The sequence below is a fragment of the Fusarium graminearum genome, chromosome 1, assembly GCF_000240135.3.
Source record: "Fusarium graminearum PH-1 chromosome 1, whole genome shotgun sequence".
NCBI lineage: Eukaryota > Fungi > Ascomycota > Sordariomycetes > Hypocreales > Nectriaceae > Fusarium > Fusarium graminearum.
The window spans coordinates 1,653,153-1,670,025 of NC_026474.1; the positions used below are offsets into that span (position 1 = coordinate 1,653,153).

Sequence of the window (16,873 nt, forward strand, 5' to 3'; positions counted from 1 at the left end):
GCGATGCCGGATGGAACAGGACTACTGGGCAGCGATGGAAGCGACGTTGCAGGCGAGGATGAATTTGAAGACACCGAGGAAAGCGACGAGGAAGGCGATACGGACGAGGACTCTGAGGTTGATACGGAGGCTGCCACAGTCACGGTTACTCCCCACAGTTACTGGAACGCCATCAACCATGTTCAAGCCCATGGGCATGAGCACGGAAACGACAAGTCAGTCGCCAGTCTTCCCGATAACTTGTATGCATGGGATGCGAGGTTGAAACAAGAGGACTTTAAAAGGCGGCAATGCGCAAAGGAGGACAAGGACGAAGCGGCTTCTGGAGGCATTGCCAACCCCCACAAGCTTGACATGACATACTTTCCTCATAGCAACACGGTGCAACCAACGCCTCGGAACACCTTCCATATGATGACTTTCCTGGGGAATATTAAATCCACTGAGCATAACCGACATCCCTTGACACCGCAGACTCATCTGGCAGATCTTGGGAAGAAGCTCTTTCTGCTACGAACATACGAGAAAGATATCGAACTGCGCTCGTTCGCCACATCCCCAAGTGAAAATTCACCCTCAGAGATCGGAGTTATTTGTCCAGACGTACTGACGTTTGGACGGTTTCGAAATGTCGGCTTGCGAGGGCATTTTCATGCGACAAGCAGGCTGAACATGATTGCTTTGGCCCCTGAACTTTCTCTCATGGCCATCGGATCACCTACTGGACGGGTTGCGATCATAACACTAACACGGAAGGCTTTCCCGACTGAACACCATGAGGTTGCTTGGGAGCATGGGTTTCGAGTGGAGTGGGTGCTACCAACGGGGTCTGATGAGGCCAAGCATCGCAAGACCCTGCGGCCTATGCACGGAATGGCCCTGGGTCCAGTCCAGACGGGCGACAATGTCGGAGGTAAGGTCGGAGGTGGAGGACCAGCAATGCCACGGCGATATCGGCTGATGCTGCACTATCGAAACCACGATATATTGTCTTATGAATTGACAAGGGAGGAACAAACGGGCAAACTATGCATTTTCTGATCCCAGGCGTTTTCATTCGGACTCCCTTTGTTGCTTTTCCCATGCCAGGAGAGAGTCCTGGCTCATCATCGATACCCGGTGGGTGCTTTCATTAGGTATGCTAGGCTGGAGTTTTGGCGTCACGGACGATCATCATGGCAGTTATTCTTTGGGGGAAGCTGAAATTCTCAAACACCGTAGATTTGTTGCGAACTGGAGGGTTAGCGGAGCAGTTCACAACCGCACGACTACATAGCAAAGGAGCACAAGACTTGAACTGTCAACATAAAGGACGAAATAATTTTAGTCAATTTATGCCAGTTACGGTGGGCTCTTATCAGACTGTAATTTCTGCACCCTAAAGTTCGGGTTTCAAATTTTTTACTATCTCAGGCATCGATCACTTGAGTGTCGTACGTAAGTAGCAGTAACAGCAGGTCGTCCGTCTATCGGGTGAACTAGGCTTGTTGGCCATGATGAAGAATAAGAACCGGGGCAAAGGGTGGAGGTGAAATTGCCTCGGAAATGGTGACAATTATGAATTGGTATTTATTACAGTTATTAGTTCGCTGCTTCACATCACCGTGAGTGCTAATGCATCCGTATCTCGGGGTTCCGGGTCGGCGGGACGAGGCAAAGCCACCCCGCAATCCGTTCCGGGGAGAAGGACAAGACCCAACAAGTCTTCTAGAAGAGGAGTGATGGTAGTAAAGATAGCTACGACAGTAGGTAAAAGGGCGTGTGGGAGCTGGGCAGAGTCTAGGACATGACCAAGTGCGATTTGTGTTGATTTGATGACAGGCCGAGTCTTGATTGGTTCAGATGCTGCAAGGGCAGATAAGACGGAGAAGATCATGCCTGGTTAACTTGTAAAGAGCGAGTGTGATTGGATAGGTTAAAGTTAAAACCTGGGGATAAAGGCTGGACATTGAAGTCCTGACAGTTTAGGGGAGACGTCATGGAGAAGAGGTGTCGATGAGGGAGCTGTGAAGAGACATCATCATGTTCTGGAAATGAGGCTCATGATGGAAAGTGTCGTTAGCATCAATGCTCTCTGGTGAGCGGCCTCGCCGAAATACAAAGCTGACTGGATCCGTGTTAGTTGAAGTTGAGCTTTGGGTTATAAGTAAAGTGCCGGCATCAAATTCGGAGCGGCCCCAAAATGCGTCCGAATTAACGGTACGGAACAGAGGATCCGCCCTCCCGATGTGCCGGGATGCCCCGGAATACAAGGGTTGGCCAAGCTTTCACACCCACGATGATGATGTTACAGTTGCAGATGCAGATGCAGGGCAGCTGCCAAGGTTTATTATAAGAAAGGTGTAAGCTGAGAGTAAGTATCGTGCCGTGTCACGGTAAGCTTGTTGGATTTGAGGTTGCGATTGGGTTCTCAGGTACAGGAAGAAAGAGACGAAATAAGAAACAAAATAAGAAAGGCATGGGGGCGGATCCGTTGCATGATGACTGCTTGGGTAGGTTATACATGGAACCGCAGCTGGATGGATATATTGGTATTCATCAGCTTGTTGATAACAATCGATGAATGATTGAAATGATGTTTCAAAAAAGAACAAAAGGTACTTGTACGGACGTGCATGCCCGACTGGCTGGGAAATGCTGAGAGAGTGTGATTGGCTGGTGAGTTATTATTTGTCCATGATTTTAGCAATCGACCCATGTTCTCATTAAACAACACTTTTACTCACACGAATTGAATGAGGATACGTACCTTTTTTCTACTAAGTTACGGTACCATACCGAGACAAGCCACAGCCTCCCCCCCACAAAAAACCAACGACAGCAATCAACTCGTTCTGATAAGAAACTAAATTAAAGTAAAAGCCCATTCACCTTTTAAACGTCCGTCATGGCTCGTTTAGGACGGCTCCCGAGACTTGGGGGCCAATGACTGGCATCGAATTCTCTTATCTGGATGACGCCAGAGAAAGTGAATCACTGCCAGTAAAATAAACAAGATGATGCGCACAAGACGGTGGCGTCCTTTCTTCACGTGTGAGACGTCAATCAATAAACAAGGTTAACTAGAGCTATTTTGCTTTGCTTTTGCTTCAGAATGAAACACACAAGTTGAGTTTCTGGTGGGAAAGCTGAAGTCGAAAATAGCCAAGAAGCCAAGCGATTTACTTGGTGGTGGTTGCAGCCTCTTTATTTTTTGATATCTCGCCAAGTCTGTTACTAACATGATTCGATATCTTACAGAGACGCATTACTTGCAGCAGAGACAAAGCTGAGAATGCAATCTATCTAGTTATCGCATCAGCCAAGATCATGCTCTGTCGCTCGAATGGTCGTCTGACTGAGAGCTGAAGCTCGAGCTCGAGCTCGAGCTGAGAACCCCAAAAATCAATCTGGTCTGATCTGCTATGATGAGTACAGACGACATAGCATGGAGTTTCAAGGTAGTAATGCAATCAAACGTCTTTACACATTGCCCGCCGTAATGGATTAATCTTTACAGTTTAGTCTCCCCCCTCCTCTCCCTGGTCTCTCGTTGGGTTTCCTCTCCGCATTTACGGACGACGATCAGTAACCCACGATGTACAGTAGTTTCCGATCAAGATGCCCGTTTTATTCTTTTTTTGCTGATCCACTCGGATTTCAACTACTATTTCGTTATAGTAAAACAGCTTTTCATCGTCATGATGGCGAGAAAACCGGACATGATGAACCGACAACGGCGAGGCCTCACTCGTATCAAACCCAACAACAAGCACACACATCAGAGTAACTTAGCCTTTTCAGCTTTAATCACAGCAGTGAGCATTCAAATTTCGGCGCCTTTGTCTATCTAGGTACATGATCCGAGTTGAGTTTTCTTATCCATGCCCCCGTAAAAGCAAAGTTTGAGATTTATTGTTGTTGCCCTTGATTGCAGCGTAACTTAAAAAGACACAACAACCCTGTTTTGTTTTTTCGGTTCCCCGATAATCTTTTGATGCTCAAACAGCAACATCAAACAATCTGTCAGGGGACGAGAAAAAACCCCACGCTTTCCTTTCTGTCTCCATGATATCGCGCGTCAACGGCGTGTGCCAAACCAAAACCCCAGGTCTTCCAGGGGGGAAGAAGTCGCGTTTTTTAATTCCCGTCTTTTTTTCTTCGGAGGAGGATTCTTGTCCCCAGGTTTACTCTTGATCCAATGAATTGGAATATTCAGGTTTTTCATGCACACCCTTGTTACTTTGCTGATGCCCAAGAAGACAGCGCCCCCATTCGTAGTTGTGGTTGTACGGGCATTACACCTGATTCAAATGGTGGATTATCTATGTAACTTTTTTAATTCTTATTATCCTGCGAGTATATTTATATTAAGCAAATGATTGAGTACCAATGCATGCAGCATAAGCTTTCTTAATTCTTCATGCGCGATGCAATATGCTGTAAAGCCTCGAGCTTCTTCGTAAGGGCGTCCGTCCTCTACCAACACCAACGGACTCTGTCCGGCAAGACCAAAAAAGACAGGGCAGGGGTGTTCCTCCGATCTGGGAATCCCAGGAACCAGCCGAGAACGGCGCTCAAAGAGGAGTCGACATAGTAGACGCTTTACCCAACATGTACAAGTGTTGCTGGAGCTAGGGTCGGTACTGTACCTGCCGCTATCTTTATCTCTATCAACGACCAACTCTACTCGGTACGTACCGATAAAGATATCGATTTTATGAGTCCATTTGGTTACTACGCGCTGTGTCTAGCGGGAGTCAGATCAACTGCTGGCGGTATCACAGCGACTAAACAGGTGCTGTACAGCCCTGTGAAATGCTGGGTGTCAGTACGTACCTACCGTGCTATCTATGCTTGTCCATGGATGCCATACCATGACATGCCCTGTCTCTAGCTAATCTCTATCTCCCCCAGCTGCTATCTCTAGGTATCTTCTGTCTCGAATCCAATGTATCGCGCCTCTATCTTGGGCACAACCCAAGATCTGCACCAGATTGGACTGTCCCCCCATCCCATCCCATGGCGCACTTTTTTCTTTTTGGCTCGTGGAGAATGGGATGGACCTTGTAGCTACCTTATTAGATACAGTACTATGCAGTCACAACCCACGTCGAACAAATATATTAAAGTCTTTCCCCGTCTCAGATCCTTTCTCTCTCTCCTCTCCATATTCCGTTCCGTTTTCTATTCCAACTAGGTTGCTTCCATACCTACCTAGAATTGGTGGAACTTTCCTTCCTCATCCGGTCTCTCTTATCACTTACTGGAATACACCTTTTTCACCAGCCGAACCGAGAAGGACTACTTCAATCTCATCGATCCTCATCTTCTCGACATCTTCCACTATCAAATATCATCCGAACATACGAAACGAAGCCCGACGACACCTGTGTACGATAATCCAACATGTCTTACGTTGTCCCCGGACCCCCAACGCCTTTCAATGGCACCAACGAGGAGCTCGGTGGTGATTCCAGTATGTTTTTACCTACAAAAAAAACAATATCACGGCTCCGTGATGCCACTGCAAAGCAATTACTAACATGATTCTCCCCTAGCCACCGAAAACCTCAACCAATGGTACCAATCTGGTGACCAGGCCTTCATCCTCGTCTCGGCCTGTCTCGTCCTTCTCATGGTTCCCGGTATCGCCTTTCTCTACTCCGGTCTTGCTCGAAGAAAGTCTGCTCTCTCCATGCTCTGGGTCGTCATGATGTCCTTTTCCGTTATCGTCTTCCAGTGGTATTTCTGGGGTTTCTCACTCGCCTTTTCCACAACTTCCAACAACCCTTTCATCGGCGATCTTAAGCACTTCGGTCTCAGGCACGTTTGGGGTGCCCCCTCGGTCGGATCAGCTCTCATCCCAGCTCTTCTATACTCTTTCTACCAGATGATGTTCTGCGCCGTCACTGCTGCTCTTACCATCGGTGCTGTTGCTGAGCGAGGCCGTGTTATTCCTAGCATGGTTTTCATCTTCTTCTGGGCCACTCTCGTTTACTGCCCTCTCGCCTACTGGGTCTGGAACCCCAGTGGTTGGGGTTTCGTCAACGGCGTTCTCGACTATGCCGGTGGTGTTCCCGTCGAGATTGGCTCTGGTATGTCCGCTCTCGCCTACTCTTGGGTTCTCGGCCGCCGTAACGAGAAGATGATGATGAACTTCCGCCCTCACAACATTTCGCTCATCACCCTCGGTACCATCTTCCTCTGGTTTGGCTGGCTTGGCTTCAACGGTGGTTCTGCCTTCGGCGCCAACCTCCGTGCTGTTATGGCTTGCTGGAACTCTTGCCTCACTGCCATGTTCGCTGCCATGACCTGGTGTATTCTCGATTTCCGTCTGGCCCGCAAGTGGTCCATGGTCGGTTGGTGCTCTGGTACTATCTCTGGTCTTGTTGCTGCCACTCCTGCTTCTGGTTTTATCGACCCCTGGGCCAGTATTATTCTCGGTGTTGTTGCTGGTGTCGCCTGTAACTTTGCCACCAAGGGTAAGTCATCTCATCAATATATGCTTTATCACAGAGACTAACCTTATCTCACAGTCAAGTTCCTCATCCGAATTGATGACTCTCTCGATGTCTTCGCTGAGCACGGTGTTGGCGGTATCGTTGGTCTCATTTTCAACGCTTTCTTCGCTCGCGGTTCTATCATCGGACTCGACGGCGTCAACACTGGTGCCACAGGTGGATTCATGGACGGCAACTACGTTATCATTGGCTGGCAAATCGCTGCCATTGTTGGTGCTTCTTCTTACGCCTTTGTTATGTCCGCCATCATTGCCAAGATCATTGACCTCATCCCTGGTCTTAAGCTTCGTGCTTCTGAGGAGGCCGAACTCCTTGGTATGGACGATGACCAGCATGGCGAGTTCTCCTACGATTACGTCGAGGTTCGCCGAGACTTCCTTGCCTGGAGCCCTCAGCGTGGCGAGCCTGCTGAGGATGGTGATGTCCTTGAGCCCACTCATGGTATTCATGAGCATCAGTCCATGATGAACCCCAGCGAGTCAGACGACGCCCGCAAGACTCCTTCTCTCAACACACCTGATGTTATCGCGCCAGACGCCGTCATCAACGAGAAGCATGCTTAAAGTTGCAATTTGTAGCCTTGTCCTTGCGAGCCATGTTAGCCTTGTTTCTTTGATATAGAGGGTTCTATTTGTCACGAGAGTAACTTCTCTCTTTTTTTGTTTTTGGTTATATTTTTTGGGATACTGGGAGTAGCAGGCAGAGGCGTTACGGATTGATCTAGTCGTCGACGTATATATATGCCTTTATTGTTTTGAATACCCGACGGTAGATGTGTATGGCTTGGGAAAAGCGACACAGTTCATTGGATACGTACATATAATCATGCAATCTGACATTACAGATAGTCACTGAATCAGATTATTCCTTCATATTTTAATGTCTCGCAAGCGCACTGTGAAATTGTGATTGTAATGTATCTTTGACGATGATATGTTTCTTATACAAACATACAAACATTAAACATCCTGGCCTGTCTATCGATTATATTCTATACTGAAACCCATAAAAAGATAAATAAATAGCAAGTCCACATCTGACTCAATAGTGTCGTGTCTGTCTATCTGCAAAACCTAAACGGTATCTCATATCTTATATGGTTGCCTATGTTATCTCACTGTACATGGCCCATGATTACTTATGATGGCGGCACTCCATCCGTAACTTTACCATAAGGCGGTGACGTGTAGTCTCCGAAGCAAGCGTAATCGAACTGCGCCTTTTCTGCCATCTTGTCCTGAACCTCAATGAACGTGTCAAGCTCACACCAACCATCCTTACGGTTGACATCGCACTCTGGGAAACTCTTGCCCAAGGGCACAGTCCGCTGGTTGAGCACAAAGTGGATGTACTTGGTCTCCTTACCTTCTTGGTAGTCCTCCCTATTTGGTGAGATAGGTTGGGGTGCCTTGATGATCTCGATGTCTAGACGGGCACCGAAGGGTGTAATCTTGGAGACGACAAACTCGTGATCACCAGGGTACTTGTCGGTGGGAAGATCCTCGGCAAACTGGCGGAAACCGAAAGCTGTCAGGATGGAGATGATGTTGGTGTCGTGAGAGAAGTCAAAGTAGAGGCTCTGGTTCAGAGGGAAGGTCTCTGTCATGCCATCCAGAGTGGTATTGATCTGGGAGCCAGAGTAGCCAAGGGTGTGGTTCTTGAGGCGCGCCATAACCTCTTGCTGGTAACCAAGACCGGTTGCTCTCTTTATCAATGGTTAGCAGTACTCGCATAAGCAGGAAAGTGTGCATACGCCGATAGGACTCTGGAAACCGGCCCCGGAAGAAAATCCAAGATCGATCGAGTAGCCAAAGTGCTCCCACTCTTCATAGGTAAAGAGGTCACAGAATCGGCTGAAGCCATAGGCGACAGTCTCATAAGGACACATGTTCTGTGCAGCCCAAACGTCCGCTGCAGTCCACGTGAAGCCTTCGGTCACGTTGTTGAATCGAGCGGTCGCTATTTGCTTTGTCAGAATTTATCTCAAAGTTGCTGTCTTCTTTTGTGACATACCATCCTTTAAATATATCTCATACCATGCCGCCACAGGAGTCACATAGTCCGCCTTGTCTGCGTTAGGGCAATTGAGACTGCCAGCAAGTGAGTTGTTGAAACCAGGAGCTTCAATGATGACTTCAATAGTGGCATTGTTGGTCCTGCTAGTGTCAGTATTATATGAGCTGTTTCGTGAAACATGACTTACCACTCGAGACCAAAGAATCCCGCCATCCAATTCTCAGCAGACTTGAGCATACGGTCTTGTGTCTGTACAAAGTTAGCTCGCTGATATGTGAGAATAGTAGTTAAAACAACATACGGTGGTCCTGACAATGAGCTTGCTCTGGGGGTTGTACAGGCTACCATACATGTAGCTATGCAATATACCTATAGTCTAATGTTAACTAACATCCACGCCATAATCATGCATTCGTCATATCTTACCAGAATCAAAAAGCTCCTGACGGCCTCTCGGCACTAAGATAGCCTTGCCGAGCTCGTACTTCCAGTTGTTGAGGAACTCCAAGGCTCCACTGGTCTTGAGACTCGCCGAAGCATTCGCGATACGTTCACCGAGGGTCGCAACATTAGCGCCAGGGGTCGGGTAACGAGCACCATGGCGGGACAGCATCTGTACTTGAACGATCTCCGCACCTGGAGGAATGGGATATTCATCAACACCGAAACCGGTGGAGGGAGAATAGGGACTCAGGTAACCCATCATCTGGAAGATGCTTCGGTTGCCCTCTTTCATGCCCTCGATGGGGATAGAAGTCTGCAGCGGATCGTTGGGGACAAAGGTAGCTGTGGGCTCGAAGACATGAGTCTGAGCCATGAAAGCCGGCTTGCCAGTCTCCGTCACGCCGGGCCACAAGTTCGGCGAGGTCTGGAAATACTGGGGCACTCGGTGTGGGTCACCCGGACATGAACCGGAACCGGAACCGGAACTAAAAGCTAAAGGAAGACTGAGGTACAGGTTCATGGCCATGAGAATGACGACAAGGCCCGATAGAACGATTACCATATTGCGATAGGTTCGCATTGGGCCCCGGGGAGCAATTGGTTGGACGTGAGGTGTAGGGTGGCCCTCATCGTGTCCATCACCGCCCTCATCTTGATAAACCGGCTGGTATCCTGCAGAACCAGAACCAGCCTTTCCCTTGAGTAATCCTGAAGCTGCGGCCATGATGAGACGAAGCTGGGGCGTTTGCAATGGAGGTACTCAGTAATGAGCTGCGATGCGATGCGTGGTGATCGCTGTGGCTGTCTCAACTAACGCCCTCTGCGACCAGCATAGGTTACGAGTGATGTACCCCTTTGACACAGTGGAAGCGAGATACTGTAGGCTCGACTTGACAGCCGGCAGTGAAACAATGCTGAAATCCAGGCCCTGGAAATTAGAGGGAAAAGGCAAAAGGAGTGGAAGAAGAAAAAAGAATGGGTCCGGCTCGAGATGCGTCAACTCGTGATGCGGCTCGATTGGGATTGGAGTTGATGCCGATTGATGATGCTTCTTTCAAGATTGGAAGATGGAAGCCTCGAAAACCGATCCCCTGCGCGTTTGAGATTGGGGGGAAGTAGTGGGAAGGGGATGTGCAGTACGAGCGAAAGAAGGAGTAAGGGGAATGTGCCCAGCCAATTGGGTTCTCACCTAGCACTGTGCATCCCTTGTAAAGCATAACCTGCCCTAGCAAGACTGGGGCCAAGTCTGCTGGGCCATGATCTCCAGCTGTTGTTGACGCTAACGGGGGACTTGTTCTAGCGTACCTGCCAGGCGTTGGAACCGGTGAGACGAACGCTAGAAAGAACACACTGTGTACACACTGTACATGAGTGGAACTCGCTTAGTGTTCCAGCGCAGCCGCCAGTGTCAGTGCCGCCGCTCCCGTGACCATCTTTCAGGTAAGGCGGTACAGGCTGTTTCGTTTCCCAGTAGGCATTAAATCTAGGAACAGTTGTCTCTTCTCTCCACCAGCTTCCAGATGCATACCCATGCACTTACTACTCATCGCCTCGTCATTTTGATACATGATAGTTTCTATTTTCATCTTGCCATGAGTATGCTTTGTTCAAACAATGCTTTCATCATGCTTACTATTGGGTATCGTAATGTCTCCCTGCGAAACTTACTTGAGGCTGGTTACGAAGCCACAAATGATAGTCTGGAGTTGCTCCGGGGACGGCAATTCATTGCTTGATAAGAGAAAATGTCTTCCATGTCTCAACCTGTCTCCCTATCAACTCGTCGTTTTTCTGACGATACCTTGGAATATTTGGCAGCGGCCGCGCCACTCTCCCTTGGATCATCATAAATCGTCTTGTCGCCTCGTCATCGGCCATGACCTTGACCTTGGCCTCGGTCTTGACCGCCATTATCTGCCCGCTTCAGTAACAGTCGTAATATATGTAGTACAGCACAGTGCAGTGACAGAGTTCGTTTCGGAAATAAAAAGAGACCCTCGTCTCGTGCCAGGTGTAAGTGAGGGAAGAAGCAATCATCGGACAGGGAGGGGGGTATGTATGAGAGACAACGAGGAGATACAAAGCAAGCAACGCAAGCTCTTTCAAAAAGTAAAGCGTAATCAGGTCGATTCCCACAGGGTTTATTATTCTAGCTCGCTTCTTCCTTGATGTTGTATACTTGGCCTTTCCGTAAAGTTCATGCAGGTAAATAACAGTCAACGGCTCAAAAGTGCAATTCTGACACCAATGGCTTGATTCAGATCTCGTCCATTGTCCAATTGAGTTCGCAGTATGTGTTGTTTCACTCTTATCGTCGAACCAATCATCTGGAACTCGATGCATTTTGTATGGTTATTTGGACAGGTCATTCATCGGTCATTCCGCATCTCCCTCCGCCTAATGCATCTGTATCTGAAACCCTTGCCAACGCTCATCTTTGTGTCACCCAACTTTCATTGACGGAAGCCACATCTTTTTTTATGGTAGCCTCTCGGATTGGTTACCACCAAACACACCCTTGTGAGGCAATATCCCTGTCACCGCACCATGATCACCAGTCTATCATTACAGCAGATCCCAGCCAACTTACCGACTCGCAGACAAAGTCCCAGCTCCAGCTCCAGCCCCAAGCTCCAGCTCCAGCTCATGCCCCTGCCAACTTTCCGCCAGCCTCATCCTCATGCCCATTCTCGCCTAACATGATTGTGGCTAAGGGGTAATGATTGGTACCTTATCACTTCTCGCATGTCTCTGATCTCATCGGCGTTCTGAGTCTGTCTCATCGAAACTTACTGGTTTCTTACAACACGACATATCATTGCATGACCAAGTTCCGCCTTCCGCCAATTTTGATACTCTTCTGTCGATCGTAAAGACGCTCCTTGTACTATGACACTATTCGCGGGCGCAGACCCGTAAACACCTGACACTCTTGATATGAGGAAAGTTGGAGCCGACAAGGGTCAGCCCATGTGCCAGCTGGGTCGCCTTGGGGCTGATTTACTTTACCCCTGTTACTTATCAGATCTCACTTTTGACAGCTCCTGGACATCCATCGATCTTTCCATGCGACACCATGTATTCACCTATTCATAGGTTGTTGTTCAATTTCAATACAGACTTGTGATAGAGTTATTACTCCCCCCTTTCCTTTCCTTTCCTTTCCTTTTCCAACGTAAACCAGATGCCAGGTTCGCCCAAGACAAGAAAACAATTTCTGTTGCTTTTCCACGACCGACCGTGACACCAAATAAAAACATACTGAATAACACCTGAATGAATAAACCATAACCATGTAACATAACTTTTGGCGCCGCTTCCATTACCTCTGACTCCCCCCTTGCCTTTCTTGTGCGCCTTTATTCCAATACCGACAAGCGTTCAATGACCTCGTCATGTTTGCTATTTTGCAAACATGTATGCGTATGCGTGCTCTGTACTCCCCACAATTGTGTTGGCCGCAAGCCCAACCTCAATTGGCCTGAGACCTGAGGGGAAAGAAGCCATCCGGCATGGGCTCGATGTGCCAGATCTTGGGGGCGTCTTTGTTGAAAGCATCATCCCACTCCCGTCTCAGATCCATGGGAAGGTTCCATCCCAATTCGCTGTCACGAAGTCTCATGCGCACCAAGTGACGACGCTCCGAAGCAGCTTCGCCATTGACGAAACCTTCACGACGATGCAAGACTGTGAGGTTGTTGATGAAGTGCATGTCACCTGGCCGCGTAGTGATCTCTAACTGAGTCGCTTTGGCAATGTTCTCGATGGCGTCTAAAGCTTCCATCTGGCGTGGAGTAACAGTGGGGAGATTGCTGGACCGTGGGTGAACCGCGTTCCCTGTCAGGGCCACTCTGCCGAAATTCATCATCACTCTCCCATCATGGTGGAAGAGGACAGGGCGGCATTGGAAGCGGGGCCTATCCCGGTAACAAGTCAGTTGATCTGCTCTTCGAATACGATTGACATAACTTACAGGGCGAACGGCCAGTCAGAGCGAGACAGTATGCGGATCATGTCAGGGCGACTGGCGGCAAGAACATTGTAGACGGTGTAGGTCGATGCGATGATGCATTTGCCTCCTGAGACGGCTGTGTTTCGGGTGAGCCAGCTCACGATGTCGCCGGCTTCCTCATTGTGAAAAGTCTGGAATGCAAGTTAGCGTGATTGCGGTAATGGCCGGGGTATGTACTAACAATCGGGGATGTGGAATGACGATGGTGACCAGCCTTGAGTTTGGAAGAGTTGTCGGCAACGATATGAACTGAAAAGAGGTCAATAAGTGTCAAGGCTAAAATAATTGCAGCCTTCGAAATATTAATACTTACCAAGCATGTTGCCTTTTCGGTCCTGGCGTCCGTGCCCGCTGGCGATGTACGACTGGATACCGAGATATAGCACCGTCAGATCCTCGACTGAGTACTTCTTCGGGTCCAGGCCACGAATGACACCAAAGCCCTTGCCTTGATGGACGTCTTGGCGAACACCGTCCAGGAGAGGTTGCAAAGTAGGAAGGGGGAAATTGTCTCGGGACACACAATCCCCATCGAGACCCAATGCTGTTTAGTGTAAGCCACATCCCGGACGCCACAAAAGGGGAGGCTCAAGGAACGTACCTTTGAATTTCTGTAGAGCCTCTTCAAGTTCCTGTACATGCAACTCGCTCAAGGTCAAGATGTACTCAGTTTCATCTTTGAACTGGGTCCCGGACCATGCCATAGGCACTGCGAGTCTTTTGGGCCATCCTTCGGGGATTCTAGCCGGTGCATCTACCATGCGGGTGGCACAAGGAGCTAGAGCAACGGCCCGGCTGGGGCCAGTGACAGGCCTAAGCAAGAGAGATGTCATGATAGCGGTTCCTGAGGGGGTGGTTGCTAGTCGTCTTGGTACTGAGCTGTGTGTAAGCCAGAGTGTTCCACGGGCAAGGGAATAAGATGGGTAAATAATCGGGGAATGGGAACGGGGCTGATGTCTGGCTATTGTGTAAGACAAGAGGTGAATGAGAGTTGATGTCAAAGATGATGGATAATGCGGATTGCAGTAGGTGTGGATCGGGTATAAGAGAAAGATGAATGAGAAGAGATTGAGGAATGGATCTGAAGGAGCGAAGAGCCAGTTTAAATGTCTTGCATGGATTTGATGAGCAGGAAGGAGAAAAAGTAACGTTGGTAACTATCGTGGCAGTGACGTTGGAGGCGTTTGTTGTTCGAAACTCCTCGGAAGGAAAGCGCAACTTACAGTCGAAACAGATGTGAAGTTACGTGAACGGTTTAGATGGTGAGAAGGAGCCCAGGAGGTTTACAGACAGATGGATAGGTAGGTAGATGAGAGAGTGATGGTATACAATGAAGGGAAGGAAGTATCGACAGATAGTGCCGTATAAGTAGTTTGGGAAGGACGGCAGATGTGTGTCAACCGAAATCCGAAATGGCCTCGTGATGTACAATGCTGGGACGAGCTCAAGGTTGAGGTGGATATGGAAGATCTAACGAACGTTTAGACTAGTAGTGGATGCTAGTTTATTATAGCTTTTCTGGAGTACATGGAGAACACAAATGGCCCTTGCTACGGAGTGTACCAAAGATCTCAGCCAAGCCTGACGCTGCTCATAATGAAAGGATACGATACGATAACGGCTACTTGCAACCTCCTCCCTCTTTCCTTTGTTTCCGTTAATTTGGGTTTCGGAAACAACCTAGGACAAGGACAAGAGAATTCTCGTTGAGCAGGAAGAATTTCTTCTTTGTTTCCCGGTCCCGGAGGGTTTCGTATGTATGTTCCCATGTCAGACTCAACGCCCAGTAACAACTACCTCAGATAAACGAACAGGGATTTGTTGAGATGCTTTGGACTGGGTACTCCGTACCTGCTTGGACGTAGATCGGCTGCATGCCTACCCGTGCTTGTGGAAGGTTGCAGATTACGCCGGGAGACATGGGTTTGAGAACCAACAGGCGGGTAACAGCTTGGATACCATGGGTTGGCTGAACAAGGTGCTCGGTATTTCCAGAAAGATACTACCTGGGGTACATCATGGTACCCCTGGAACGACCGTCTACCTGGTACTCATAGTCTAGATGCTATAGGTAGCAGATACCTGGGTAACATTACCTGTCAAGTTACCTCATGAACGGGAAATGGCAGGAGGAAACGAAGCAAACAAAAGAAAGAAAGAAAAAACGCAATACCGCTGGTTCCGTTGCAGCTTTTGTGACACCTTCGCTTGTAACTGGTCGTTCAAAGGCCTGGGTAGCTACATTGACTCTACGTAGTCAACCTTGATGAATAAGTACGTGCGCTAAGCACAGTACAAGGGGAATCGATGATCGTGTGAACCAAGAAGCAGGAGGCGAGATGAGACGAGATGAAATTAGATGGGACGAGAACACTGTAACCAAAGAGCGGGTTATCTCTTACCTCGAGAAAACGGTCAAAAACTCCCCCTTCGATGGGTCAGAAAAGAGGGAAAGAAAGCGAGAAAAAGAAAAGAAAAGTACCTGGGAAAATAGGAGTTTGTAGTTGGGCTCCGCACTAGTATGGGTTGTTTCTGAGTTGAAGTTTAGAAAGAAAAAAAAAACGAAGAAAAAGCAAACATACATTACACCAAGCTAATAGAATCAACGAACGAACAAACGATGTACAGTGCAGTCCTAGGTAGCACGGGGGAGCGCTCAGGGCGTGATGGTCCGGTTCGTGTTACCGCTCCCTTGCAAGCCTACGACACTAGACTATGTCATCCAGGAACGCGTAAATAGTCGACTTTGTTTAATTTTAGTTGCCTCTAGAAAGTTGTTCTCTCAGCTGTCTAAGGTCCGCACTGGCGCCCTGAGCTAGTCTTCAGGCTACTAATCCGTGGCTACCTGACCTTTTCGTCAGCCTGCCAGTGCACTTCGTAATATCCGAAGTCTACAACAAGACTCGGCAGTCAATAAACCGATAATCCTCTAGACGTGTAGTCGAACTTACGTAGTCTGTTCTCTCAACGTCATTGGTTGGGGGGGAACTATGTGCCGCCACCCGCTTAGCCTTGGTGTCTCGGGCCCTAGCAGCCATTCCCCGTACCAAACAATCAGCTAACCAACCCGACGAACGAACGCATGGGCATCCATCCAGCTCAGCCCAAACGTCAGGCCAGGCAGAACAAGGCAAGGTGAGGCAAGGCAAGGGATAACTATGCAATGCAGTTATGCGCATTTCACTAGAATTCTTCGTCTCCTTTCTTCTTACCCATTGAATCAATTTCTTTCAATTTCCCTGTTCGTTAGACAATCTCCCCTCCCCTCCCTCCATCTCTCATTTCTCATTTCTTGCTTCCCGAGCCGATCGGTACACAACACCAACAGAACATCGTGCTACACCAACAAACATCCCGGCTTGACCTTGACCTTGGCAGACCGAGACCAACAAAACCACACTAGAACAAAGCATATTACAATGTTCGTGGCTCTGACTGTGGTCCGGATTCCTCCCAGCTGCCGCCGACCAGGCCCGGCCCGTCCGGCATGAGTCCCGTCACGCCCAATCCCCAGGCAGCTTGGACATATAATATAAACCTTCAATCCGCCTCGTGTTTACGTGCAACACTGCACAAGCCGTCCGTCCGTCAAAACGCAACCACCCGTCATCGCTCGACGCTCGGTCAGTAACCCTCGCCTCTTTCTGTAGGGGACCGAGCACGCACCTTGCTCTCGAACTATCTCCCTCTTCACAGCGTCACCTCCTTTCCGACCCATATTGTATCTTGTTACGCGCGATGTGTTGCGTTGCGTTACAACGCCGCCTATGAGCCTTTCCGTCACTTCCGCTGGTCGGTCGCCCGTCTCTCCGATAACGCAAGATGGTCCATGTACCGGGCCGTCTGGTAACACCTGAACAAGAATGATTGATCTTTTGGCTATCTTCATTCCCCCAAA

At 48.8% G+C, this 16,873-nt stretch overlaps 5 protein-coding genes across 5 annotated transcripts; 2 read left to right on the forward strand and 3 right to left on the reverse strand.

Annotated features, from left to right (window-relative positions):
• Positions 1 to 3: 3 nt before the first annotated feature.
• Positions 4 to 1,041, forward strand: FGSG_00528 (uncharacterized protein; the record flags this gene model as incomplete). The annotated part of the gene is made up of 1 exon (XM_011317904.1): positions 4 to 1,041. One exon carries the CDS (start codon positions 4 to 6, stop codon positions 1,039 to 1,041), a length of 1,038 nt encoding a protein of 345 aa, XP_011316206.1.
• Positions 1,042 to 5,164: 4,123 nt separating this feature from the next.
• Positions 5,165 to 7,382, forward strand: FGSG_00529 (ammonium transporter MEP1). Its single transcript, XM_011317905.1, has 3 exons — positions 5,165 to 5,458; positions 5,541 to 6,464; positions 6,519 to 7,382. Exons 1-3 carry the CDS (start codon positions 5,389 to 5,391, stop codon positions 7,064 to 7,066), a joined length of 1,542 nt encoding a protein of 513 aa, XP_011316207.1. The 5' UTR covers positions 5,165 to 5,388; the 3' UTR covers positions 7,067 to 7,382.
• Positions 7,383 to 7,641: 259 nt separating this feature from the next.
• FGSG_00530 (uncharacterized protein) lies at positions 7,642 to 9,687 on the reverse strand (the record flags this gene model as incomplete). The annotated part of the gene is made up of 6 exons (XM_011317906.1): positions 7,642 to 8,208; positions 8,257 to 8,462; positions 8,517 to 8,659; positions 8,707 to 8,768; positions 8,821 to 8,888; positions 8,946 to 9,687. The coding sequence occupies 6 exons, from the start codon at positions 9,685 to 9,687 to the stop codon at positions 7,642 to 7,644; spliced, it is 1,788 nt and encodes a 595-aa protein (XP_011316208.1).
• Positions 9,688 to 12,435: 2,748 nt separating this feature from the next.
• Positions 12,436 to 13,808, reverse strand: FGSG_00531 (uncharacterized protein; the record flags this gene model as incomplete). The annotated part of the gene is made up of 5 exons (XM_011317907.1): positions 12,436 to 12,880; positions 12,937 to 13,106; positions 13,157 to 13,224; positions 13,289 to 13,519; positions 13,577 to 13,808. 5 exons carry the CDS (start codon positions 13,806 to 13,808, stop codon positions 12,436 to 12,438), a joined length of 1,146 nt encoding a protein of 381 aa, XP_011316209.1.
• Positions 13,809 to 15,816: 2,008 nt separating this feature from the next.
• Positions 15,817 to 16,013, reverse strand: FGSG_11778 (uncharacterized protein; the record flags this gene model as incomplete). The annotated part of the gene is made up of 2 exons (XM_011317908.1): positions 15,817 to 15,866; positions 15,923 to 16,013. The coding sequence occupies 2 exons, from the start codon at positions 16,011 to 16,013 to the stop codon at positions 15,817 to 15,819; spliced, it is 141 nt and encodes a 46-aa protein (XP_011316210.1).
• Positions 16,014 to 16,873: the final 860 nt, after the last annotated feature.

What these genes read in the sequence shown, in the direction of transcription:
- FGSG_00529 (XM_011317905.1), top strand. Translation starts at nt 5,389, where the DNA reads ATGTCTTACGTTGTCCCCGGACCCCCAACGCCTTTCAATGGCACCAAC. An exon ending in GGAGCTCGGTGGTGATTCCA is followed by an intron (nt 5,459 to 5,540) that starts GTATGTTTTTAC and finishes ATTCTCCCCTAG; the next exon opens with CCACCGAAAACCTCAACCAA. An exon ending in CTGTAACTTTGCCACCAAGG is followed by an intron (nt 6,465 to 6,518) that starts GTAAGTCATCTC and finishes CTTATCTCACAG; the next exon opens with TCAAGTTCCTCATCCGAATT.